At 38.8% G+C, this 26,419-nt stretch overlaps 1 protein-coding gene across 6 annotated transcripts in view; it reads right to left on the bottom strand.

Moving 5' to 3' along the window:
* Kdm4c (lysine demethylase 4C) overlaps nucleotides 1–26,419 on the bottom strand; it is a 370,239-nt gene that overhangs the window by 109,252 nt on the left and 234,568 nt on the right. For all 6 annotated transcript variants that reach the window (XM_045149440.1, XM_045149418.1, XM_045149432.1 and 3 more), the window contains 2 exons: nucleotides 3,099–3,154; nucleotides 1,649–1,757 (listed from right to left, as the gene is read on the bottom strand). In XM_045149440.1, coding sequence (XP_045005375.1) covers nucleotides 1,649–1,757; nucleotides 3,099–3,154 — 165 coding nt within the window. The remainder of the gene's footprint in view (nucleotides 1–1,648; nucleotides 1,758–3,098; nucleotides 3,155–26,419) is intronic.

Here is a 26,419-nt window from a genome sequence, read left to right as displayed (position 1 = left end):
GAGGTCAGATAACAGCTTCTGATGTCTTTGCTTTCTTTCCACGTTTGAAGTAGGGTCTCTGTTGTTTGCTAGCTGGCATGTAAGTATCTGGGAATTCACTTTAGCATCTCTCATCATTCTGGATGAATAGTGAGATGAGAGACCTGGGCTACAATGCTTGGCTTGACATTTCTAGGGACCTGAACTCAGGTAACATGCTTGCGTGACAAGCACTTTATCCACTGAGTCACCTCCTCAGTCCTTTTTAAGATCCTGCCTATGGGGCAGGGTAGATGATGACTTCCTTATAGTACTAATTATTTCAAATGTTTACTTGTCTATGTGGGTTTGGGGAATATTTTTATTATTTTAATTGGTGACCAGGGAATATAATTTGAGGCTTTACCGTGTATGTCTAAGAGCTAAAAGGAAAATAAATCACACTTGTTTTCTTACATCCTCTTAGTTATTTTGAGAACAATTTTCATGTACATTCTGACCATACTATTCTTACTAGGAACACTTCCAAGAAAAGGCTTATTTTCTGTCAATATGAGTACTTGGTAAGAGTTATAATGGGAAATTCAATTGTCCACTTACTCTCCTCTAAGAACAAAAGGTAGTAGGCTAAATTCCTAAGACAGAGGCCCAGAGAGGGCAGCCTGTGCCATCTGTGGGAAGAGAACTGTAAGAAAACAAGCAAGCATTGGTCAGGAATGGAATGGAGAGGTTCAGTGATAGTGCCAAAAATGCTTCCATTGAAGACCTTGAGTTAAAAATGCCAGAAACTGAAGTAATTCTAGAGTTAAGGTGGCATGTGAGGCATGTTCCAGTATATTAAAGTCCTGCTGTTTATCTTTAAGAAAAATTCTCTAATCCCAGCTCTCGGGAGGCAGAGGTAGGAGGATCGCCATGAGTTAGAGGGCACCCTGGTACTCCATAGTGAATTCCAGGTCAGCCTGGGCTACAGTGAGACCCTACCTCGAAAAACAAAACAAAAATAAATAAAAATCTCATTAAATATACAATAAAAAGGCAAATAATTAATGATGTGTAGGCTCACAAATGAACAGAATTAAAAAGTATCTCAATGTTATAGACATCAAAGGCCTATGTGTTCTATGAAAAATACTCCTTAACAAGGGGAAAAAGGAGGAAGAAGTTTATGAAATTTTCTTAATAGGTCCCAAGATAACTACCTATATAGGTTGGAGTGTTAAGTCCTGTTATCTATCCATGAGTGAGAAAATCCTTAAGTATTAATAAGAGCTTTTGCATTTATCTATAAATCTCTTCTTGGTAAGGATGTGATAAAATTAGGGTGGACACATTTGCTAAGTAAACACTAACAAAAGAGAGGCAAAAGAGAAAAACAAACAATTTAAAAAGAGTTGGAAATCTCACCAGATAGCCTACTGTGTCAAAGTCCAAGTTCCAAGAAATGTATTAATTCCCTTCCCTTATTTCAAGCAGAAATTGAAAACTGTTATGCAGACTTACAATGTAACAGGAAAAGAATATATTAGGATGAATAAATTTAAGCTAAGGAAAATAAGGGCAGGATAAAATGAAGCTAGTAGAAAAATTGTCTTGGAAATACATGTATTAATAGAAAATTTCAGAACTTGAAATTAACACTAATTATGAGATAAAAAGCTTTGCCACTCACCAATTTTAACCTCTGCAAAGGTATTCTGCCTACATCTATTTGTGTCCTTTCTGGGACATTAGTGAATTGAACTTCTGGGACTGCAACGGCACACATGACATGGGCCCACCTACAGGAGAGGAGACATTAGACATAAATAAAGATTCCCTAAACTTACATACCATTGCACGCAAACCTAGTGATGGCAATCTCACAGATGGAAACAAAGTGATGACAAATCCAAAAGACTAAATCCATCACAGATTCTGAAGTTCTAATAAAACTATTAGCACATATAAAGAATTAGGCTCCAACATTGTTTTTTTTTTAAAATTTATTTATTTATTTATTTGAGAGTGACAGACACAGAGAGAAAGACAGATAGAGGGAGAGAGAGAGAATGGGCACGCCAGGGCTTCCAGCCTCTGCAAACGAACTCCAGACGTGTGCGCCCCCTTGTGCATCTGGCTAACGTGGGACCTGGGGAACCGAGCCTCGAACCGGGGTCCTTAGGCTTCACAGGCAAGCGCTTAACCGCTAAGCCATCTCTCCAGCCCTCCAACAGTGTTTTTTAAACAAGTTTTTTGGTTTCCCTTCCCCCTTTCTTTCCACTACATCTCTCCCACAAATTTAGCCTTAATATGTGTTTCCTTTTATTCTTTCATATTCTGGATTCTAAACTCCTACATGACATCTGGATAAATTCTATACTATCTGTCCAACACAGTGACATGAAGTAAGTAACAACCAAGGATGCAGTCCTATTATAAAAATACATATACATATATACACATGCATACAAGAACATGCATGTTTACTGTATTAGGGCTGAACAATGTATGGCAACAGAATACTTCAATTTACAAAAGGTATAAGATGGAGTACAGCATATGACCTCATATAATGCATAGGTCATGAAGCAAATTAATTAAAATAGCAATGCTTTCTGTATGAGTTAAAACTAAGTTAATTCTTTTAATGTTTTTCATTACTACAATCCTACTACAACCCAAGGAATCTATAGACAAGGAAAAATAAAATTTAACTTGTTCCCTGATTGTCTTCTTAAAACCTGATTATCTTCCTTCCATCTTCTGAATTTGTCCAGAAAAATGGACAACTTTGCAATTAATAATTCTGAGTATCTCTTAAGTGTTATGCCCCTTAGTAAAGATAAAGATCAAGAAGGATATCTAGCATTTTAAAGGAGCCTTAGCAATATTGGTGAGGAAAAAGAGGAAAGAGGGAGAGAGACAGGAAATGGAAAAGAGAAAATGGAAAGAAACCTCCGAGAAAACTGAAAGGTGCAAACCCTGTGGAATACCTTGCCACCATGGTCTCTGAAGCACAGCCCTAACCTCAAGTGCAAAACAGAAAGCATTGGACCACTGTTTACAATGGGAGGTAGAGCAAACTATCACGGAAAGATAGAGGAGATATGATTAAATTCAACAGTTAATGTATTACTTACTTATTGTTTTTAGTCTGCTTAAGAGCTCCTCCTCTCAAGTTGCATAGACAGCATTCCTAGGAGAAAAAAGTAAAAGTTAATAGACCTATATAACACATACCATATTCATCCAAAAAACCTTAGACACTCTTATACTTTTATTTTAAAATTAAAACCATAATATCATTCAAGTTGAAAACAGGTAAGTAAAGACAAACCTGAAAGTGCAGTTTTATACATGCTAGAGAACTTGGAAAGTATTGAGGTGGTTAATTTTAATTGTCAAGCTGATTGGAATACAGAAACCATAGAATGAGTTAAACTTTGAGTATGTCTATTAGGGTGTTTCTAAAGAGGTTTAACTGAGAAAGTTAAGACACACCCTGAATATTTGTGATACCAGCCCAAGGACTAGTGTCACAGAGAAGGAAAGAGGTAAAAGGACAAAGCCAGCTGAGTGTAGCCATTCTCATTTCTCTTCCTGGTCAGTGCCAAGGACCATGCTGCTCCTGCAGCTATGCCTTCCCTGTAACAATGGACTGGGTTCTAACTGGAAGGCAGAATACATCATTCCCCCTATAAGTTTAGTCACGTGCTTAGTCATGACAAGGAGAAAAATAACTAATACAGGCATGTATTGGAATTACAGAACCTAGAACAAACAGTATAGTTCACCCCCTGACCCAGGGAATTAATTCATGGGCATAGGATGGCTTAAAGATTGGGAAGGCTTCTTTATAAGGATAGGAAAGGGGCTATTTTTCAAAGATATTCTTGTCCATAAAGCTTTTACTCACTTTCTCTGGACAAATGATGACAGAGAAATAACTTTGATTAGCCCAGAATATCAAGCAGAGGAAAAGAGAGCCAGGAAATAATTTCCTTAATCTTCTCCAGGTAATGCTGCCTTTTTAGCACATTTATGTTTCCTAGCTTGGCATATCGTTTCTACCATTAAGTAACAATCAATGCTATGAATGCCCAGTTAACAAGCTATTTTTTCATTACATTCTCATGAAAGAGGCCAGGAAAAACACAGCTACACAGTAATGTCTTGCATTATGTTGACCTAGAAGTGTTTTATTTATTTTTCATTTTTTGGTAAATATTTTATTTACTTGGAAGGAAGGAGGGAAAGAGAAAGAGAGGGGGGTAGAAAGATGAGAAAGAGAATATGGCATGCCAGAGCCTTTAGCCACAGCAAACAAACTCCAGACACATGCACTACATTGTGCATTCTGGCTTCATGTGGATACTGGGGAATCGAACCCAGGACCTCGGGCTTTGCAGAAAAGTGCTTCAACCACTAAGCCACCGTATCTTGAGCCCTGGCCCAAATGTTTTTATTAACTACCCAAGCTTAAAGTAATTCTTCCAAGTTTTCTGCATTAATGATTTTTTATTAAATATAAGTTAATAAGGGGTTTACCTCCAAACTCTTTATCTGTCATATAATATCCCTAAACTAATTTTGATAGGTTTATTTAGCACAGTAACGGGTAATATTGATAGTCATCATGACAGGACATAGAATCCTCTAGGAGATTAATCTCTGGGCATGTGTGAAGGAGTTTTCAACTAATTGAGATGGGAAGACCCACCCTAAATGCAGGAGACACTGTTCTCTGGGTGAGGGTCCTAGATGAAATGACAATGAGGACAATCTGAACACCAGCATTTACTGTTCTCTGCCTCCTGCCCAGAGATGCAGTGTGATCAAGCCATTGACAACCCTTCCTGCCTTAAGATGCTTTGTCAAGTATTTTGTCTTAGCAACAAAAGCCTCTGATTGGATAATTGGAACCCTTGAAGTAGTATACTATCAATGAATGAATGTCAGATTTCATGGCTATTACTCTTCCAAGAGTATTATAAAAGCAGCTAAGAGGATTAAATATATATTTATCACTATTAATCAATAGTTGTGGAGGTTTGAAAAGAATAGATGGCCCCCAATATATTCAGTTGTTTATTTGTTTGTAGTTTGCATTCTGCAGCCACCTGGCTGGAGGCAATGTCACTGGGTGGATCTTTAGGTTTCAGATTTCAATCTAAAGATATACAAAGTGTACCTAGCAGGGGTTGCTGAAGTGTGCTGTGCTGTGTGGCTTTTCGGCTTTAGGCTTGTACTTCTCTCTCTGCTTGGCCCTGTGAAGGCAGGCCAGCTTCTTCTGCCATTATGGAACTTCCCCTGGATCTGTAAGCTTCAATAAATATCCCTTCCTCCATAACTGTGCCTGGTCTGGAAGATCACCTTGGCGAACCTGAAGCTGTCTGCTATAATAGTTAAGAAAAATAAACAGAAATGTTCACAAATATCTGTATGTTGGTTTGAAACTTCCTGAGTATCTATTGAAAATTTAGCTTGGCAAAAGGTGTCATGTATACATTCATCTGAGTCCATTCTAAACCCAGCATAAGGAAATAGTGTTCTGTGGAAGTTTCTCTATGCAGACCACAGTGGCCTCTGAAGTAACTGCTTTTGGAAAAGATCAACAAGAAAACAAAATTTGGGCTGGAGAGATGGCTTGGTGGTTAAGCGCTTGCCTGTGAAGCCTAAGGACCCCGGTTCAAGGCTTGAATCCCCAGGACCCACGTTAGCCAGATGCACAAGGGGGCACACACGTCTGGAGTTCGTTTGCAGTGGCTGGAGGCCCTGATGTGCCCATTCTCTCTCTCTCCCTGTTTCTCTCTGTGTCCGTGGCCCTGTAAATAAATAAATAAATAAATAAATAAATAAACGAACAAACAAAACAAAAAGTTAAAAAAGCAAAACTTCACAATACAAACATTGAAACTGAAATATCCAGTTATTTAATTTGTAAACGTTAACAATTTTAAAACTTTTTGTTCAGTAATCTAAGGCACCTTCTATAAAGAAAGAGGAAACAAACCGGGTATGGTGGCACACACCTTGAATCCCAGGTAGAAGTAAGAGGATCACCTTTAGTTGCAGGCCACCCTGAGACTACATAGTGAATTCCAGGCCAGCCTGGGCTAGACTGAGACCCTACCTTGAAAAAAAAAACAAAGAGAAAGAGGAAACAAAGTAAAAAGATTTCGTGAGGTCAAGGTGATGCATGTACATGAATATACACATACATTTACAAACTGACAATGTCAAGAAGGAAAGGAATGGGGATGCTTGTTCAATGACACTTGGAATAATAAGCCTAACAGAAAATGTTAGGAAAATGAAATAAAACAAATTAGCATAGAAGTTGCTTCAAAGTTCATGATTAGGAACATTTTAAGTAGACATTTTCTATAGCATTAATATAGTAACAGAAAAAGAAGAGTGCCCTATGAATAGATATATAGACTCAAAATTCCTACTTACCCACAAAGATTGTTCTGTCTGCTATTATCAGTGACTTCCAAATCACAAAATCTTATGAACAACTTCAAGACCTTAGTCCATCTGATGTCTGAGCAGAAGTCAATTCTCCTAGTCATTGCTGAAAACTTTCTCCCTGCCCCATGGTCTCCATCCACCCATAGGTGACTCTCAACTTCCTATTCAGTCTCCTCAAAATCTGAAGTGTCTATAATTGATCTCACTTCTACACACACGTGCACGTACACAAACACACATGCTGTATACACTTCTTCCATCAAGGCTGTACCTCCTAAATTTCTACAACATTAGTCTGTAGGACCACCAGCTAGGGCAAGTGTTCAAACAAATGAGACACTGGGTACACTTACATTCAAGCCAGAACATACACATTCAATATCAATTTCTTTATATAAATAAGGAACTTCCAATTAAGATGGAGGCACAGAAACACCAAAGCAGCCTAAGTAAGAAAAAACCAACAAACAAACAACAACAACAAAAAAAAAAACAGCAAAATGCACTCTTCTACTAAAACGTGAGATATATGAGAAACTATCAATTATAGCAGAGAAGTAGGCAAGACCCAGAGTGCCTAGAGCCCACAGAAGCAGGCAGAAGCAGTCCCAGCAGCGGTGGAACCAGGTCGGCATGGCCACAGCCACTAGGCTCAGCCTGAGCAGCAGGAAAAGCCAGGTGAGGGGGTTCTCCACTCACACCTGCCCTCCATGCAAACTCAAGAAATGGGAAGGGAGGATGGCAGGGACCAACAGAGGAGCTGCTTGTGAGGCAGAGGATCACATGGACCAGCAGGAGAACTAAAGCCACCATCCACAGCCTCCCTTCCCAATGGCAGTGCAAGTGTCAGCAAAATCCACAGACCAGGGGAAGGGAGTGCACCTACACAGCACTTGGCACCTGCAACCAGAGCAGCAATCCAGAGACCCAACCAGCATATCTGAGCCCACAGTGCAGCAAAGAGGGACCCAAGCGGGAGCGCAGCATAACTGACACCAGAACAATCCCAAAAGGTAAATGGTATTACACCAGCCGGACCAGTACCCACCAAATAAGCCTGGTATATAGGCTTGAATCAGAAGTGCTAATTGTACCTTCTATTTCAGGAGAAATATATTAAGTCTGATGGATGGTCAGATCTGCCATTCTTAAATAAGCTATATTTGGGTCTTGTCATTTGTTGCTTCCCAAGTTATAGTGCCTTGCTCATTAGGGAAGGGTCTCATTTGGTCAAAACTGACTTGGAACCCTCAACAGACTAGAAATCTTAGCCTCCTAATTGACAGGATAAAGGGGCTTGGGCAACACACATCCTAAGGGACTATGACTTTGTAAAAGGATCTGGTTGTCATAATACCTACTCCTAAATAAGTACTCTGTGCTGCTTTTTATTGAATGTATACATGGTTTAGTTATATTTTAGACTCTTCCTGTACTTTGCCCCACTAAGCCTACTAGAATATTCTCATGGCAGGCAAACCCAACATCTAGTCACTATGTAGATACTCTGAGAATATTAAGTGCCACACCTAGCACCTTAAGCTCCTACCCTCAAGATATATAACATCAGATTGATTGATACATCTAATAGTACTACAGATAATTAGAAAATCCAAGCATTAAATTAATCCAAGATGCAAAGATACATACATTATAACACAAAAAAAATCAAGACAATATAATCCAATAAGAAGTATTAAACAATCAGAAATGACCTCCAGTGAGACTGGTTTAGAGGAAATGCCCAGGAAAGATTTCAAAAGAATGATTATAAATATGTTCAGAGAAATCAAAGAGGAAATCAAAGAAATAAAAGAAGATGCAGGAAACCAATTTAATGAAATATAGAGGTCAAGACATAAATAAGGAAATAGAAATAATAAAGAAAACCCAGTCAGAATTACTAGAAATGAAGAACACAGTTAATGAAATAAAAATTCTGTAGAAAATCTCACCAGTAGAATGGATGGAGGAGAAGACAGAATATCTAAACTAGAAGACCAGGTATCAGATCTAACACAGTCCAACAAACAGAAAGACAACCTAATAGGAAAGTATGAATGGGAATTTCAAGAGCTCCGAGATACTATGAAAAGATCAAATATAAGAATTCATGGTATAGTAGAAGGAAAATTTCACTCCAAGGCATAGTAGGTGTTTTTAACAAAATCACAGGAGAAACGTCCCCCAAATTGGGAAAGAGATGCCAAGGCAGATACAGGAATCCTTTAGAACACCAAACATGGGGCTCCCAAGTTCATCAAACAAATGCTATTAGAACTAAGGTCACAGATAACACCAAAGAGTTGGAGTGGGTGATTTCAACACCCTACTCTCATCAGTTGACAGGTCATCCTGGCAAAAAAAAATAAACAGAGGGGCATCTGGATTAAATCAGATCACAGAACAAATGGACCTAACATACACGTACAGGACATTTTATCCAAATGCTGCAGAATACATATTCTTTTCAGCAGTACATGAAACATTCTCTAAAATAGACTATATATATATATATATGGACACAAAGAATATCTTAACAAATAGAGAAAAAGTAAAATAATTACTTGCATTCTATCAAATCACAATGGGATCAAATTACAAATCAATGACATGAAAAGCTATAGTGCATACACAAAATCATGGAAACTAAACAATATACCACTAAATGATGAATGGGTCAATGAAGAAATTAAGAATCACAATACTGATACAGTCCAATGATAATGAGAACACAACATACCAAAACTTTTGGGACACAATGAAGTCCTAAGAGGGAAATTTATAGCTTTAAATGCCTAAAATAAGAAATTAGAAAGGTCTCAAGTAAATGACCTAATGTTTCAACTTAAAGCCTTGGAAAAAGAAGAACAAGGCAAACCAAATATCAGTGGATGGGAAGATTAGGGTAGAAATTAATGAAATAGAAACAAAAAACAAAATCCAAAGGATCAATGAAACAAAGAGTTGGTTCTTTGAAAGGGTAAACAAGATTGATAAACCCTTAGCAAATCTGATCAAAAGAAAGAAAAAAAAAAAGACACAAATTAATAAAATTAGAGAAGAACAGGTACAGATGGATTCACTGGTGAATTTTACCAGACCTTAAAAGAATAACTAGCATACCAATGTTTCTTAAACTTTTCCAAAATATAGTAAAAGAAGGAATCCCACCAAACACCTTCTATGAAGCCAGCATCATCCTGATACCTAAACCAGGCAAAGATAGAAGAAGAAAAGAAAAATTACAGACCAATCTCCCTCATGAACATAGATGCAAAAATTCTCAAAAAAAATTGGCAAAGAGAATACCAAAATATATCAGAGATCATTCACCTCAACCACGCAGGCTTTCTCCCAGAGAAGCAGGGATGATTCAACATACACAAATCGATAAATATAATACATTATATAAATGGACTGAAGGACAAAAATCACCTATCATCTCATTAGATGCAGAAAAAGCATTTGGCAAAATTCAACATCCCTTCATGATAAAAGTCTTACAGAGACTGGGAACAGAAGTATCATATCTCAGCCAGGTGTGGTGGTACACACCTTTAACACCAGTACTCTGGAGGCAATGGTAGGAGGATCACCATGAGTTTGAGGTCACCCTGAGAATACAGAGTAAATTACAGGTCAGCCTGGGCTAGAGTGAGACCCTACCTTGAAAAACCAAACTCATGGTCTAACCTACTTAGCAACAAATAACCAGTTGTAATGCCCACACAAGTGAAATAGTGGCACAAAACCATGGTGGGGAACCAACTGCTCTTGATTTGGCTAACTGATCCCCTCAGTGGTACAGGACCAATAGCTGGAGTTGAGAAACAAGTCAGAACCATATCCAAACATAAGTCCTCTCTCCAATATCAAGCTACCATCAATCATGGGCTACAAGAGGGCCTATACCTATTAAATTCTCTATAAAAAAAAGTAAGGGTTATCTCATTTGCCCTGGTGCTAACTTACTCTCCATTGGAGAATCTGCTTCCCTTTTTCAGATAGATGTAGATCCTAAGGAGAGAGCCACGCCATCATACCTCAAAAGGGCCCCAGCTGAAACTAAGGAAAATTGGTGAAACAAGCAAGGGTGTTGTTTTCCTGGTGAACTGGATACTAGCACAAGGGGAAAGGAAATCAACACAGAGAAAATTCAACTCCTACCAAATCAGAGAGCCAGAGCCTCAGAGGCCCCCAACACCTCATCACTGAAGCAGACCAAAAAAGAACCCATCATGGCTCAGGGAAATTTTGCAGAAGACGGGGTGGAAAGAATGTCAGAGCCACATGTTGGGTCAGGATATGCAAAGACATTTATCGTACCAATAACTGTGAACTAACTCCACAATGCATGACCCTTATACCTCAATAAGGAGGGGCCAATGGGGAGGGGGTAGGTCACAGATGAGCCTAATAATGGTACCAAACTGCCTATATTTGCTGAATAGAAAACTAATAAAAAATGAATAATAAAAAAGGCATCATATCTCAATATAATAAAGGCTATCTATGGCAAGCCTATAGCCAACATATCACTAAATAGGGAAAAACTTATAGCTTTTCCACTGAAATCAGGAACAAGGCAAGGGTGTTCACTGTACCACTATTATTTGATATAGTACTGGAAGTCTTACGCATAGCAATAGGCAAGAGGCACACATAAAAAGGATACAAACTGAAAAGGAAGAGGACAAGCTATCATTATTTGCAGATGACATGATTCTGTACATAAAGGACCCTAAAGATTCCACCAGCAAACTGTTAGAGCTCATCAATACCTACAGCCATGTAGCAGGATACAAAACAAACACACAGATCAGTAGCCTTCCTATATGCTAACAAAAAACACACAGAGGATGAAATCAGGGAATCATTCCCATTCACAATCGCATCAATTAAAAAAAAAAAGTACGTTGGAATAAACCTAACTAAGGAAGTGAAGGATCTATATAATTAAAACTTTATAACACTTAAGCGAGAAATTCCTGAACACACTAGGAAATGGAAAAGCATCCCTTGTTCTTGAATCAGAAGAATCAATATTGTGAAAATGGAAATCTTACCAAAAGCACTCTACACATTTAATGTAATCCCCATCAAAATTCCAATGGCATTCTACACGGAAATAGAACAAACAATACAAACGTTCATTTGGAAGCACAAAAAATCTTGAATATCTAAAACAAGTAGATCAATGGAACAGAATAGAGGACCCAGATGTAAGCCCGGATAGCTATAGCCACCTGATCTTCAACAATAATGCCAAAATACTCATTGGAGAAAAGGCAGCCTCTTCAGCAAACGGTGGTGGGAAAACCGGGTATGTATCTGTAGAAGGATGGAAATAGATCCTTATCTCTCTATATGCACAACAAATAAGTCCAAATGGATCAAAGACCTTAAAATAAGACTTAAAACTCTGAAACTACTACAGCAAAAAATAGGGGAAACCCTTCAACACATTGGTATTGGCGAAGACTTTCTGAATATAACTGTAGTTGCCATAGATTCTTACTAGAAAATTTTCAGTGCCAGAAATGGAATACCTTCCAGTGAGTCATTGGCCAGAGAGGTCCATGATGCCCCCAAATATTACAGGCCATTGATTAGGCCCTTGGTTTTCCACCAGGCATAGATGTTAAGACCCTATTGCTGAAGCCTCCACACACTTGGGTTGCAAGGTCACAGGAAAATCCTGCTGGAACTGAGACAAAAACCTCCTCCATGTTGACTAACTGACAGAAAGCTGGGAAAAGCCACACTGCATGCAGCTCAATGGGAGACAGAGAAATCACCAGTGAATATAAGATACTCCACAGTGGACACTGGAAGCTTTGGACTTGGCCAAGCAGGTCAAATGAATGAGCCAATGAGTGCAATAGTGGCGCATCTGTTTTGAGGGAAATCAGCTGCCCTCTAATTTGTCTGGAAGCCGGCTCCTTGGGAGGGAAAACATCCCTGATACTGAAAACCTACAACAGGGGTAGTCATGAGTCCTAGGAGTGTAATGTCTGCTGCCGTCTGTGTAAATGTATATACTATGCTCATCAAACTGCCCAGTAAGCACTTCTCTTAATGTTCATAGCCATATATTAATGCTACTCTCACTTTTTTTTTTGTTAGAGAACTTTCTCTTTTCAGATGGCAGTGATGTTGGGTTGACTTACAAGACAACACGGTGATAAGAAGAAGTTACAAAGGAGTGCTCAGCTCTATAATATCTCTATCACAACTTCCAAGGCTCAGGGTTCATTGCAGAAGAAGAGGCAGAAAGAATGTAAGAGCCAAAGGAAGGGTACGACTCCTTACAACATGCTCCTTCAGACACAAAATGACCTGGATATCCATGACCTCACAGAGCCTGAAAATACCTACATAAGACCATACCATCATAATAGGAGGAAAAAAAGTGATGACATCAAAATAAAAGAGACTGATTGAGAGGGGGAGGGGATATGATGGAGAGTGGAGTTTCAAAGGGGGTTGTGGGGAGAGGGAGCAAATTACCATAAGATAGTGTTTACAATCATGGATGCAGCTAATTACAAAAAATAAAATAAAAAGCATAAAAAATTAAATATTTAAAAAGTATTAGCAGGCTGGAGGGATGGCTTAGTGGTTAAGGCATTTGCCTGCAAAGCCAAAGGACCCAGGTTCTATTCCCCAGGACCCACATTAGCCAGATGCACAAGGGGGCGCATGCTTCTGGAGTTCATTTGCAGTGGCTGGAGGCCCTGGTGTGCCCATTCTTTCTTTCTCTGTCCCTCCCCCGCTTCTTTCTCTGTCAAATGAATGAATAAATAAATGACTGATTGACTGATTAAATTAAAAAATATAGTCTATAAAAATTAAAAAATAAAGTATAAGCATGTAAAAGAAACTATAGATCTTTAAAAGAAACTATACATCTTTACATTAAATATATATACTTTAAAATTAATTGTGAATGTCTCCTTTTCATTTTTGCTTAAGAGAAAATGTCAAATGGAGCATTTAATCTCTCAAGGGATTTTCGGCAAACTGAAATTACTTTCAAACCAACATGTATTGATATGGCTGTGTACACGTATAGAAGAAAAAATAATAAAATTAAACAGCTTGACTCAACCAGTCTTATTTTATCTTATGTTTAATTAGCATGTCTTTTCCAAAACACTAAGATTGAAAATAAGATTACTCGCTATGATAAAGACTTAGATATTGAGAGTCAACCTATGTTTTGTAAAACAAAACAAAATGCACATTAAACTTCCTATCAGAACTATTCTGTATTTCATAAATATCATTAAAAAATAATTTGATCCAGACGTGGTGGTGCACACTTTTAATCCCAGCACTCTGGAGGCAGAGGTAGGAGGATTGCCATAAATTAGAGGCCATCCTGAGATTGCATAGTGAATTCCAGGTCAGCCTGGGATAGAGAAGACCCTACCTTGAACCCCCTCCCCCAAAAAAAACCCCAACCCATTGATACACTGCATTTCTCTCCCTTCAAGGCAGCTAAATTGAATGAAAATCTGTAAAATCAGGTCATATTCTGTACATTGTCCCTTTTCTTCCTAAGACCATTGATGAAAATATATTTTGACAAATATGTTTTAAAATTTGATTAAAGGGCTAGAGAGATGGCTTAGCGGTTAAGCGCTTGCCGCTTGCCTGTGAAGCCTAAGGACCCCGGTTCGAGGCTCGGTTCCCCAGGTCCCACGTTAGCCAGATGCACAAGGGGGCGCACGCGTCTGGAGTTCGTTTGCAGTGGCTGGAAGCCCTGGTGCGCCCATTCTCTCTCTCTCCCTCTACCTGTCTTTCTCTCTGTGTCTGTCACTCTCAAATAAATAAATAAAAAATTAAAAAAAAAGAATCCTAAAATTTGATTAAAAAAAGAGGCACAATGAGATGAACCATTTTCTACTATACCAATTTACACAATGAAATGCCTTTTTAAGGGCTGAGTTATGAAGCTATGAAAAGAGTGCCTATAATCAGAATGTTGGCATAGCTTTAACAATTGTGAGAAGGACATTGCTATGATATGGCTACTGAATTTGTTCATTATTTGTTGTAAAGGTAAATTCTATCTCAACAGCTAATTTATAAAACAGCAGTAAAACAAATGCCAATATAAGCATTCTCAAATTACCTCATAAGAAGCTCTCATTTTAACTGACATTTCCATAAGTACCACTAAAGCCTATTTTCAGTGACAGAGAAATTATGAGACTGAAGTACTCCCCCACAGCAAGTTATCTGCCTTCTTCAAAGCAGTAACAGAATATTGTAAAATAGGGTTGTCTAAGCTTGGAAAACAAAGAGCAATCAATCACATTAAAGAGAAAGTACTGCTGATCAACAAAACATGGAAGAATCATTTCTGTGTATATGGCTCATTTATCAGGGCTGGCTAAAGGACAACAAAGAGAGGGCTGGGTACAGATACTGAATAATTAAGAAATGGAATGACAGGTTTCCTACAGTATACATGAATAGAAATTCCATTTGTAGCAATGAAATCTATAGATGCAAGTGAGTTCTCTAATATATGCTCCCATCTGTGTTATAATGATAACATTCACTTATTCAGCAAATATTCATCACCATGATATCTGTAGAAATTGAAGGGAAAAAATACAGTGTATGGCATGAAACCTATTATCAGGGATTTTTAAGGACAAAGGACAGCCAGTAAACCTAAAATAAGTAGACCAGAGAGCAAATGCTATGAAATAGGCCACAAAGTTATCTAGAGAAAGATGAAACAGGCAGATTCTCCTGTAGGAAAGATGGCCTTTTCTAATAGGACAGATGTCCATTTAGGAATAATAATACCTAATAATAAATCTTCTGAGTTACCAAATATACCTCTGCACTGTAATACAGTGCAGGTATTATTATGTAAGCCTCACTAACTAATGTAGGTGCCACTTCAAGTTCTGAGCTGAACAAGGACATAATCTGACCTATTTTTCTTTTGGGGTTTTTCAAGGTAGGGTTTCACTCTAGCTCAAGCTAACCTGGAATTCACTATGTAGTCTCAGTATGGCCTGGAACTCATCTGATCCTCCTATCACTGCCTCCCAAGTGCTGGGATTAAATAAAGGCTTGCTCCACCAAGCCCAGCTTGATCTACATTTTAAATGGGAACTCCATTTGTTATGTACAAAAAGGGCTACAAACAGGACATTCAGAAGAGATGGGCAAGAAGACAGTTCTATATCCATAGAATACATAAGTGATGGTGGACTAAAACCTGAGTTACAGCAGGGGTAATAAGAACTAGCTAAGATTTATTCTGAATCTGGTTTTACATTTATGCAGACATGGAAAGTGAGAAAAAGGAAAAGCACCATATACATATTGCTAAAGTTTTTGGCTTATCAGCAGAGAGACAGGAATTCCAAATCACTGTAAATAATCTACAGAACATGACCAGAATTAAGCTTGACAAAGAATGCACTTGATGTACCTATTGTATTGCAGTAAAACCAGATTGAGAAGGACATATTCAGCTAAGGAGAATGGAAAAAGTTTCAGTAAGGCTGAAGAAAAGCAGAGGACAATGGGGTGCTAAAAGCCAACTAATGGTGCTGGAGAAACGGATGCTAAGGAAATACAGGGCAATACCTATAACTGGAACAGATTTAAGAAGGATGCAGGGGACTGCAGTGAAACCATGAGTTTGAAGAGTTTTCCTGTGTTAGAGTACAATGATACAGAGTGGTAGCTGGCATGGAAGAAAGTTCACAGGTAACTGTTTTAGATTGAAGAGAGAAAGAACAACAGGTATGTACAATAGTAAAGATCATTAAGAGAGAAGCACATGGCGATGGGAAGAGAGGATTGGTTATCTGACAAAGGGAATTAATCACCAATATCACAGGCATGAAGCAGGTAAAATATAAAAAAATAAAAAAAAGCTGTAGATGACCTATTCTGATGACTTCAATGTTGCATAATAAAATATGAAATGAGCTCATCAGGCAAGAATAAAATGGGAAAGGAGGTAAGGTAGTTTCTAGATAAAAGTTATGAAACAGTCAAGCAGGAGAATGCAGCAAATAGGTGACGGGTATATAGTACCAATGCCTAGACCTCACTAAGGATCTACTACCAATTAACCAAAAGCAAAAACAACATATAGAATTGATGTTTCTCTGCAGTCACATTCAGACACACCTCCAGATACAGAAGAGACTGGCAAATTTACCTCAGAGAATTATGCCATGAAAAGCCAAGTTAGAAAGCTGCAAGGGAGCTAAGAATATATGCATCCTTCATGTATTCCGTTATGCATATATTCCCATTCCATATATGAAACCAAGGGACAGAGGCTAGTCAGAGGCAATTTACATGAAGCTTACTACATTTGCATAACACTATTTCCTGGATCCTGAGAAGATTACTTCACAATAATTTTTTAATTTTTAAAAATTTTTTAAATTTTTTTTAGTTTTTCAAGGTAGAGTTTCACTCTGGCCCAGGCTGACCTGGAATTCACTAAGTAGTCTCAGGTGGCCTCCAACTCTTGGCAATCCTCCTACTTCTCCCTCCCAAGTGCTGGGATTAAAGGCATGCACCATCATGACCAGCTTTTATTTATTTATACATATTTATTTATTTGACAGAGAAAGAAGGAGAGAGAGAGAGAGAAAATGGGAACACCAGGGCCTCCAGCCACTGCAGGCAAACTCCAGCCACTGCAAATGAACTCCAGACACATGCGCTCCCTTGTGCACCTGGCTAACACGGGTCCTGGAAAATCGAACCTGGGTCCTTTGGCTATGCAGACAAATGGTGCTGGAGAAACTGATGCTTAACCGCTAAGTCATCCCTCCAGCCCCGCAATACAATTTTACTTAAATTTGTTAAATTGTAGCATATTTCACTGTCAATATAAGTTCAAAGCCGGGTACGGTGGTACACATTGAGGTAGGAGGGATCGCTATGAGTTCAAGGCCACTCTAAGACTACATAGTGAAGTCCAGGTAAGTCTGGGCTAGAGCAAGAACCTACCTTGAAAAACAAAATAAATAACTAAATAAATTCAAGACGGTTTTGTCTTCACAGCATGATATTCAACAATAAACTACAAGTTAGATGACTTGTTCATCCTGTCACTAGACTAAGTTTTGACATGCATGAGAATCATCTCAGTTAGCTTTTTTAAAAAAATAAATTTCCAATTTCCCTAGGGATCTTCTTCATCACTGCAAAGGAGATAGGCCCTGCAGACAATGAGCCCAGCATCCACAGCCTGATGTTCCTGATTGTGTTAGGCTCCCTCTCCATACTGTCACTCATTATTCTTCTGACTTGTTGTGCCCTCTAGTCCAAGTACTAAAGGTTAATAATGTTTTTGTTTTCAATAAAGGAGCTTTTTATGAATATGATTCCACTCATCACAAGTTATATGGACTTCTTTCTCTTTGTCTACCTTACTAAATATACTGGAATGCTGATTGTACAAAAGGAAGAAGAAAAAACAAAGAAAAATGATTTTTTACTTTTTGATATTGTAAGCAATCCCTTAAATGATTGGCTGCCATATCATTGCTACACTGTGAGGATAGTTGATACCAAAATGTGTTGTTCTGTTTGATTCAAATGAAATAATTATCAACACTCTGTCCTTCGTGAGCCAAGATTTAAATTTGTAGCTATGTAGAATGATTTACTTCCTCTCAAGACAAGAGTTAATTTTGAGCACAAATATTTTACCACACTCAGATGGGGAAGTAGTCTGGGCTGAAAGTTCACACACCTGCATGGCAAATAGCAAAGTAGCCAAAGCAACAACTTGGCTATAAATGCCACTGCCCATGGGTAACTTTGCCTTTGACAAGAGCAGAGCCTTTCTTTTCCCACTACTTACACTTTGTTTGCAGATCAAAGTCAGTCTTACAGGCTGACAGCCTCTCATCACCTGTCTGTTTTAGACAGGATCCCATGGAATAAAAAAAATACTCAACCTAAAGCAGATCAGAGGGAGCAGCATACTATGCTGACCTCTCAAGGCAATGAACCAGTCCTATCTGAACCTCTACAAAGCCATTTCAGACCTGTTCCTAGTAGAAAAATGTCACCTCTATTGTCAGTCAGGAAACTGTAGATTATGCAGTTCTAAGAAAGGTCCTCTGGGGTGAAAGAAGCATAAAAATAAAAGGGAAAAAACCTGGTCCATCCAAGCAACCAATAATGATAACTATTCTATACTAAGTAGATTTCTAATCACATTACAAATTGATACAGGCTTTATTCTCAATTTAAAGAAACAAAACCATTCAAAAACACATCTGGATTTCTGAGTATGATAGAAGATTAGAAGCTTCCCCAGTGAAATCAGAACAGAAAAAAAAAAAAAAAAGCACAATAATATAATCTGTGCAAGAGAACATGGAAGCAGTAGCAGCAGAGACCAGAACCTGCAGCTGGCATAACCAAGCTACTCCCAGGAGTGTGAGGGAAAACACCTGGGAAAATCCTCCACCTCACAGAGATTTGCCCTGCAAGATCAGTCAGATGGACAAGCAAGGTCATGATGCAAAATTGGCATTGAAGCCTGAGAACTCAGAAAGCTAGAGCAGAATACAGAGATCTGGTCCATTGGACCAAGGCATTACAACTTGAACTTCCCTTCCCCCACATGCCCAAGAGCACCATTGCTGCTGCTGAGGTTATGGCCTTGCTCTAAGCCTTCCACACACAGAGCACCAAGGAGGGACTGAGTATTACACAGCTCACCTCAGGAAAAGGGTGCCAAAAGCCAATGCTAAAAAGAAACTCATATAAAGTCCACTGGGGCAACACAAACCCCAAATCTGGATCACTTAGTTGGAACTGAACAGTCCGGTAAAGAATTAAAATTTCATACTATCAAAGAACACTGACTGATGCGATACACTTTAATATAATGTCCTTTTATTTCACGTTGCATTTCTTATCTCTTTGTTAGTACTCATCTTTGTCATTGATAGTATTTTTGAACTTCATTATCCCTTACTTTTAATCTTAACTCTTGCATATACAATCTTATTTTGGTATTGCAAAAAAAGTTTGTATATCTCTCAAGTACATGGTAGAATTAGTCTGCATGTTTCTCTACTCAGTCTATTATTGGACACAATGGGAGTGGAGGTATGGCTGCACAAGCATATGAGACAGGCTTTCACTGGCCTGAAAATTGTTAAGTAAACTAGAGGGGCTGGCCAGCAAACCATAGAGATCTGCCATTCTTTACCTCCTCAGTGCTACAATTATAAGCATGTATCATCATATCCAGTTTAAAAAAAAAAATTGTTGAAATGGATGACCCATCCAAAATTTAGGAGTTTTATTCAAGCTTGTAACTTGATGTCACTGTAGGTGGAACCTAGTGTCCAGCCCCACAGTGTGTTTGTGAGGAGGGAGGAGAGATGGTGAATCTAAATTCCAGTGAAAGGGCTGGAGAGATTACGTAGCAATTAAGGAGTTTGCCTGCAAATAAAAAGGCCCTTGGTTCTCTTCTCCAGGATCGACGTAAGCCCAATGCACAAGGGGGCACAAGCATCTGGAGATCGTTTGCAGTGGCTAGAGGCCCTGGTGCACCCATTCTCTCACTCTCTCTCTCTCTGCCTGCCTCTCCCCACTACCCTCTCTCTCTCTTAAGTAAATAAGAAAAAGTTAAATCCCAGCCAAAGATATGCAAAGTGCTTGAGCTGTGCCTGGGGTGCATGGAGTATGCTAGCTTGTGCTGGTAGTAGTTACTGTTCTTTGTGTATGGACCTGTGAAAGGGGATCAGCTTCTTCCACAATTATGGAACTTTCCTTGTATCTATAAACTTCAGTAAATGCAATTCCTTCCATAACTTGTACGGGTTTGGAGGTTTATCCCAGAGACATGAAGCTGTCTACTACACATGGGATCTGTGAATTGAACTCAGAAAAAACACCACAGTTTTATGGTATGTACTTAAAAAACCCAGCTATCTTCCTTTCCCTGTTATTGGACAATCCATAATATTCTTACCTTACATAACTCATATACTTTCCTTGTCAAACTAACCTTATTTCCACTTTCTTCTTTATCTATACCAAACATTCTGAGCTCTTAGACTGAGGATCAAACGTCTGAACTAGGTACTTTACCTATAAAGCTTAGCCATAATCAAACAAAGCAAATATTTCGCCTGAAAGAATATAGGTGAAGAAGAAAATTTCTGCAAAAATTGAACCCAGACATGTAAACCACAAAGAAATTTTAAGAAAACATGAAAAAAATCAAGTCAATGTAATATCAATTAAAATTACTAATTCTAGAGTAATAACAGAAACATTTCACTAAAGGTAGATAGAATCCTGTGGTAGTTTGATTAGATGGCCCTCAATATATTCAGTGTCTCAATGGTTTGTAGTTTTCATCTGCAGCCACCTGGCTAGAGGCAGTATCACTGGGCTGATCTTAAGGTGTGATGAAGGGTTTGAGATTTCAATCTAAAGATATGCAAAGTATGCCTAGCTGAAGTTCCTGGAGTGTGCAGTGGTGTGTGGCTTTTTGGCTTGTGCTTCTCTCTATGTGTTTGGTCCTGTGAAAACATGGCAGCTTCTTCTGCCATTATGGAACTTCCCCTAGATCTGTAAGCTTCAATAAATCCCTTCTGCCATAACTGTGCCTGATGAGGAAGTTTATTTCCAGGAACCAGAAGCTGTCTGCTACAAATCCCAAACAATGAATTCAAAAGAATGATTATAATAGCCATGCTCAAGAAAGCAAAGAAAGAAACAAACTAATAAAAGAATCTCAGGGAATATAAATAATTAAAATAATAATGTAGTCAATGTGAGATATGGCTGAGGAATTCCACTGAAAAATAGAAACACTGGAAATGAAAAGTTTGAGAGAAAGCCTCACCAATAGAAGAGATCAAAAGAAGGATGAAGAAGATTGAAGACACAGTTGAGAAATGAGAACATTCCATATGGATAAAAATTAATGATGGGCTGGAGAGATGGCTCAGCGGTTAAGCACTTGCCTATGAAGCCTAAGGACCCCAGTTCAAGGCTCAATTCCCCAGCCCATGTTAGCCAGATGCACAAGGGGGCGTATATGTCTGGAGTTTGTTTGCAGTGGTTGGAAGCCCTAGCACGCCCATTCTCTCCTCTCTCTCTCTCTCTTTCTCCCTCCCTCTCTCACTCTCTTTCTCTCTCTCTCTCTCCTTCTCTCTCTCTGTGTGTGTGTTGCTCTCAAATAAATAAAAGTGAACAAAAACAATAAAAATTAAAAAATTAATTAATGAGAAGGTCTGGGATATGACTTTCAAGACATCTAGAATGTGATGTAAATACCAAATCTAACAATGAGGTACACAGAAGAATTCTGTGTGAAGGGCAAAGAAAACATATTAAAACAAGATCATAGCAGAATTGTACAAAATTGGGGAAAGAAGAGATAATCCAGGTATAAGAGTCATAAAGTAAACTGAACAAGAGACTGGAACATCCTGTTGTCTAAATGTAATTAACCCTCTAAATATACAGAACAAATAAAGTATATTGAAAGTATTAAGAAATACCAAGCTAAGCCAGGCATGGTGGCACATGCCTTTAATCCCAGCACTTGGGAAGCAGAGGTAGGAGGATAACCATGAGTTTGAGTCCAACCTGAGACTACATAGTCAATTCCAAGTCAGCCTGGACTAGAATGAAACCATATCTCAAAAAAACAAAAATAAATAAATAAGAAAAAAGAAACACCAACTAGAAAACATTCTGTTGTTCAATTATAATTAACCTTGCAAACATATAGAACAAATAAAGTATAAAGAATCACTACGTGAAATGTAAAGGAAAGCCGGGCTGGAGAGATGGCTTAGCGGTTAAGCACTTGCCTGTGAAGCCTAAGGACCCCGGTTCGAGGCTCGGTTCCCCAGGTCCCACGTTAGCCAGATGCACAAGGGGGCGCACGCGTCTGGAGTTCGTTTGCAGTGGCTGGAGGCCCTGGCGCGCCCATTCTCTCTCTCTCCCTCTATCTGTCTTTCTCTCTATGTCTGTCGCTCTCAAATAAATAAATAAAAAATGAATAAAAAAATTTAATAAAAAAATGTAAAGGAAAGCCCATCAAAATATGAGCTATTTTTTCTCAATGAAAAATTTAAATGCAGGAGAATATAGAATAATGTAATTCAAGATCTGAAAGACAACTAGTTACTCTGTATTGTATTATTTGATACTCAAGAAAGCTATCTGATATAATTTAAAGAGAACAAAAAACTATCTATGATTAAAACAAGCTAAAGAAATTCATGACCACTAAAGCTAACTCTACAGAAGATACTGAAGTAATCCTGCAGACTGAAAAGCAAGGCAAATATATCCATGTGACCATAGGAAAGAATAAATATACTTGAGGAGCTGGAGAGATGGCTTAGTAGGTAAAGTGCTCACCATGCAAAAATAAGAACCGGAGTTCTGAACTCTAGCACCCACATACATGTGAGGGATGGTGGTATGTGACTGTACTCTGAACACTTGGGAGATGAGGACAGGTAAGGCCCCATGGCAAGCTGGTTAATGTGAGTAGATGAATAAGTAAGCTCTAGGTTAGGTAAGAGTTTGCTCTGCTTGGGTTCAGTCTTGCTTTGATTATATCATTCTTTACTATTCTCTATTTCCTTTGCAGTAAATAAGGTAGATAGTAAATGAAGAAGACACCCAACACTGACCACTGGCCTCAGCATGCATGTATACACACATACACATGTGACCACCCATGTGAATGAGAGAGGGAGGGAGGGAGAAACAAAGAGGGAGGAGGAGGGAGATGAAGGGAGGAGGGAGACAGAGAATGGGTGTGCCAGTGCTTCCAGCCATTGCAAATGAGCTCAACCTGTATATGCCACCTTGTGCATCTGGCTTATGTGGGTCCTGGGGAATCGAAGCTGGGTCTTCTGGCTTTGTAGGCAAGTGCTTTAACTGCTAAGCCATCAGTCCAGCAGGAGATTTCAAATTTACATATGCATGACCAGACACGGAACAACCCAACTCTATAAAATAACTACAATTAGATGAATAGACAAAGTTTACCCCCAGCACAGTAACACTGGACAGGCCAATACTTCAATCACACTGGTGACATGTTATGCCAGCAAAACATAAACAGGGAAGGCAGGAGAGATGTCTCAGTGGTTAAATGTGTTTGTTTGAAAAGCCTGACAGCTTGAGTTTGATTACCCAGTACCTATGTAGAGCCAAATGTAGAAAATGTGTATGTACGGAGTTTGCAGAAGCAGGAGGCCCTAACAAGTGCATTCTCTCTCTTTCTTTCTGTCACTCTCAATAATAACAAAATTATTAAATAAAAAATAACAAAATTCCTAAAATTAGATAAAATTAATATTTTCTCATTATTGTGACCAAATATCTAACCTAAAGCAACACAAAAAAGGAAGGAGTTTATTTTGGCTTTCCTCTGTTTTGTCTTTAGTTTTTACTTAATTATGCATTTATTGTAGTTTTCTATAGATAGAAATAGTAGATATGAACAAAGAAATAATGCTACAATGATAAGACTATCACTATTGGGTCTTCTTCTTGCAACTATGTCCAATGATTTCTATGGCATTAGGGTCACATTCTCTTACACAACAAGGAGTTGCAGGTCTAACCAAGCAAAAATCCTAAATTCTTCCTGATCATATTCATTTAAAAAAAATATTCCCTTCTCACGCAGAAGCCCAATCATCTGTAGCTAGAATCCACATTTGAGGAAGAACATGTGGTGCTTGGCTTTCTGGGCCTGGGTTACCTCACTTAGTATAATCCTTTCCAAAGGAGAAGGAAAATACTTAGTAGCAGAGAACACTAAGTTAAAAAGGAGATATAAAGGGAAGAGAAAGGAAGGGAGGAGGGTACTTAATAGGTTGGAATTGTATATATGTAAGTACAATGATTGAGATGGGGAGGTAATATGATGAAGACTGGAACTTCAAAGGGGAAAGTGTAGGAAGGAGGTATTACCATGGGATATTTTTTATAATTATGGAAAATGTTAATAAAAATTGTAAAAATAAAAAACAAAAAATTCCCCTATAGGTAAGGGGAGAGGCATATCCAGGTTCTCTTGCCACTACAAATGAACACTGCTACAACAGAAAATTGGCATCACATTTTTACACAGGGTATATGTGGGTGGCTTGGAATTGAACCTAGGCCAACAGGTTTTGCAAGCAAGCACCTTTAGTCAGTGAGCCATCTTCAATCTCAAAATATATTAATTTTCTTCACTGACCATCATTTTTGAGACAGGCATTCCACCAAATGAAGAGAATATGATACTCTGTTTTACTAACTTTTGTCAGAGAAGCTTTTCACAGATGGCTGTGGATACTGTACAGACTGAGAATTCAGTGCTCAGTATTAAATGAGACATCTCTATTATAGCTGTCAAGGCTCTGGGAACATTGTGGAAGAGGTGGAAGAAAGAATATAAGAGCCAGGGGATGGGGAGGAGTATTTGGAACACTGTTATTAGGACCAAAAGTGGCTATTACATTCATGACCTCACAGTGGCTATCATTACCAGTGGTTACAGTACAGATGAACCCAACTTTGCATACCCCAACAACCATTAGCTATTAGCTATTTTGGAGGTTCCAAGATCTCATGTACCCTTCTCCCATCAATGGTGAAGTACTGACAGGTGCTAAGAGTTCTTGAGTCTAATGGCTATGTAATATCCAGAAGACAGTTTTTTCCAGCCTCTCCATCCTCCTGTTTTTTCCAACTGTGGGAGTTCCAGAGTAGGCAGATAATTTGCAGACATGAACACAGGGCTCAGGATTCAAGGAGCACCCCAGAACTCCATATTTATCCATTACATGCCCGTCATTTATAATGTTTCCTGAGCTGAAGGGGGGGGTCGGTTTAGATATCCAGCTTGAGCCTGAACACACAGTACTCACTTATTCTTAACAATTTTGCCAGCTATGCATTAACCAATGCCAATTTCATAAAGGTTTTATAGTTATAGAACCAAAGAAAGTCATAAATAAAATGAAGGCACTTTTCAAATACATTGGTTGACCATCAGGCAGTGGGTTATACAAAGCAGGGAAATCTCCACCATAGACCTCAGATGCTATCTGATCACATTCTTAGCCCTTGGGTTGGTGGAAGCTTTGGTCTGTTCTTGCACTTCAAAAAGGATCACACCACATCAACTGATATTCACCAGGATGTTAGTTCATACACAGAGGTGGGCAATAAATGGTAACCCAAGGTAATTAGGCTCTGACTTGCAACACTCCATTTCTCTATAATCACAGGAGATTTATCAGTCCATTCAGCCTTGCTGGACGTAGGTGCAGCAGACACAGTGCTTTTCTGGGATGCTTATATCATAAAGGTATCTAAGTGTACTCTGAAAGACAGTCTTCTCTCTAGCAGTATCAGGGCTCAAATTACAGAAAACCAAACCCAAACTCTCATTATAAGATTGGCTAACTTGCAACCAAGCTCAGGTCCCAGCCTTACAAGCTATCAGAACTTAAAATGAGGGCACTAGGGGGCTGGAGAGATGGTTTAGTGGTTAAGCGCTTGCCTGTGAAGCCTAAGGACCCTGGTTCGAGGCTCGATTCCCCAGGACCCACGTTAGCCAGATGCACAAGGGGGTGCATACATCTGGAGTTCGCCTGCAGTGGCTGGAAGCCCTGGCATGCTCATTTTCTCCTCTCTCTCCCTCCCTCCCTCTCTCTCTCTCTCTCTCTTAAAATAAATAAAAATAAATGAGGTCACTAACTAGAAAACAGTGGGATCCTGGAACTTGGATTGAGGATGTATGGGGACATTAAGCTCTCAGATTATGATGAAGTTATTTATTTTGTATGAGAATGTAGCCTCCCTGCCCTTAACTGCAGTTGCATTCCTACCCCACACACTGAAATACTGCCCTCTCTATCCTTGCCCAAGGGAATTAATCCTTCTTTGCCTGAGGAACCAATGGTCTTCCTAGCAG

Source organism: Jaculus jaculus, chromosome 1 (genome assembly GCF_020740685.1).
Source record: "Jaculus jaculus isolate mJacJac1 chromosome 1, mJacJac1.mat.Y.cur, whole genome shotgun sequence".
NCBI classification, from domain to species: domain Eukaryota; kingdom Metazoa; phylum Chordata; class Mammalia; order Rodentia; family Dipodidae; genus Jaculus; species Jaculus jaculus.
This window is presented reverse-complemented; position numbering and strand designations above follow the sequence as displayed.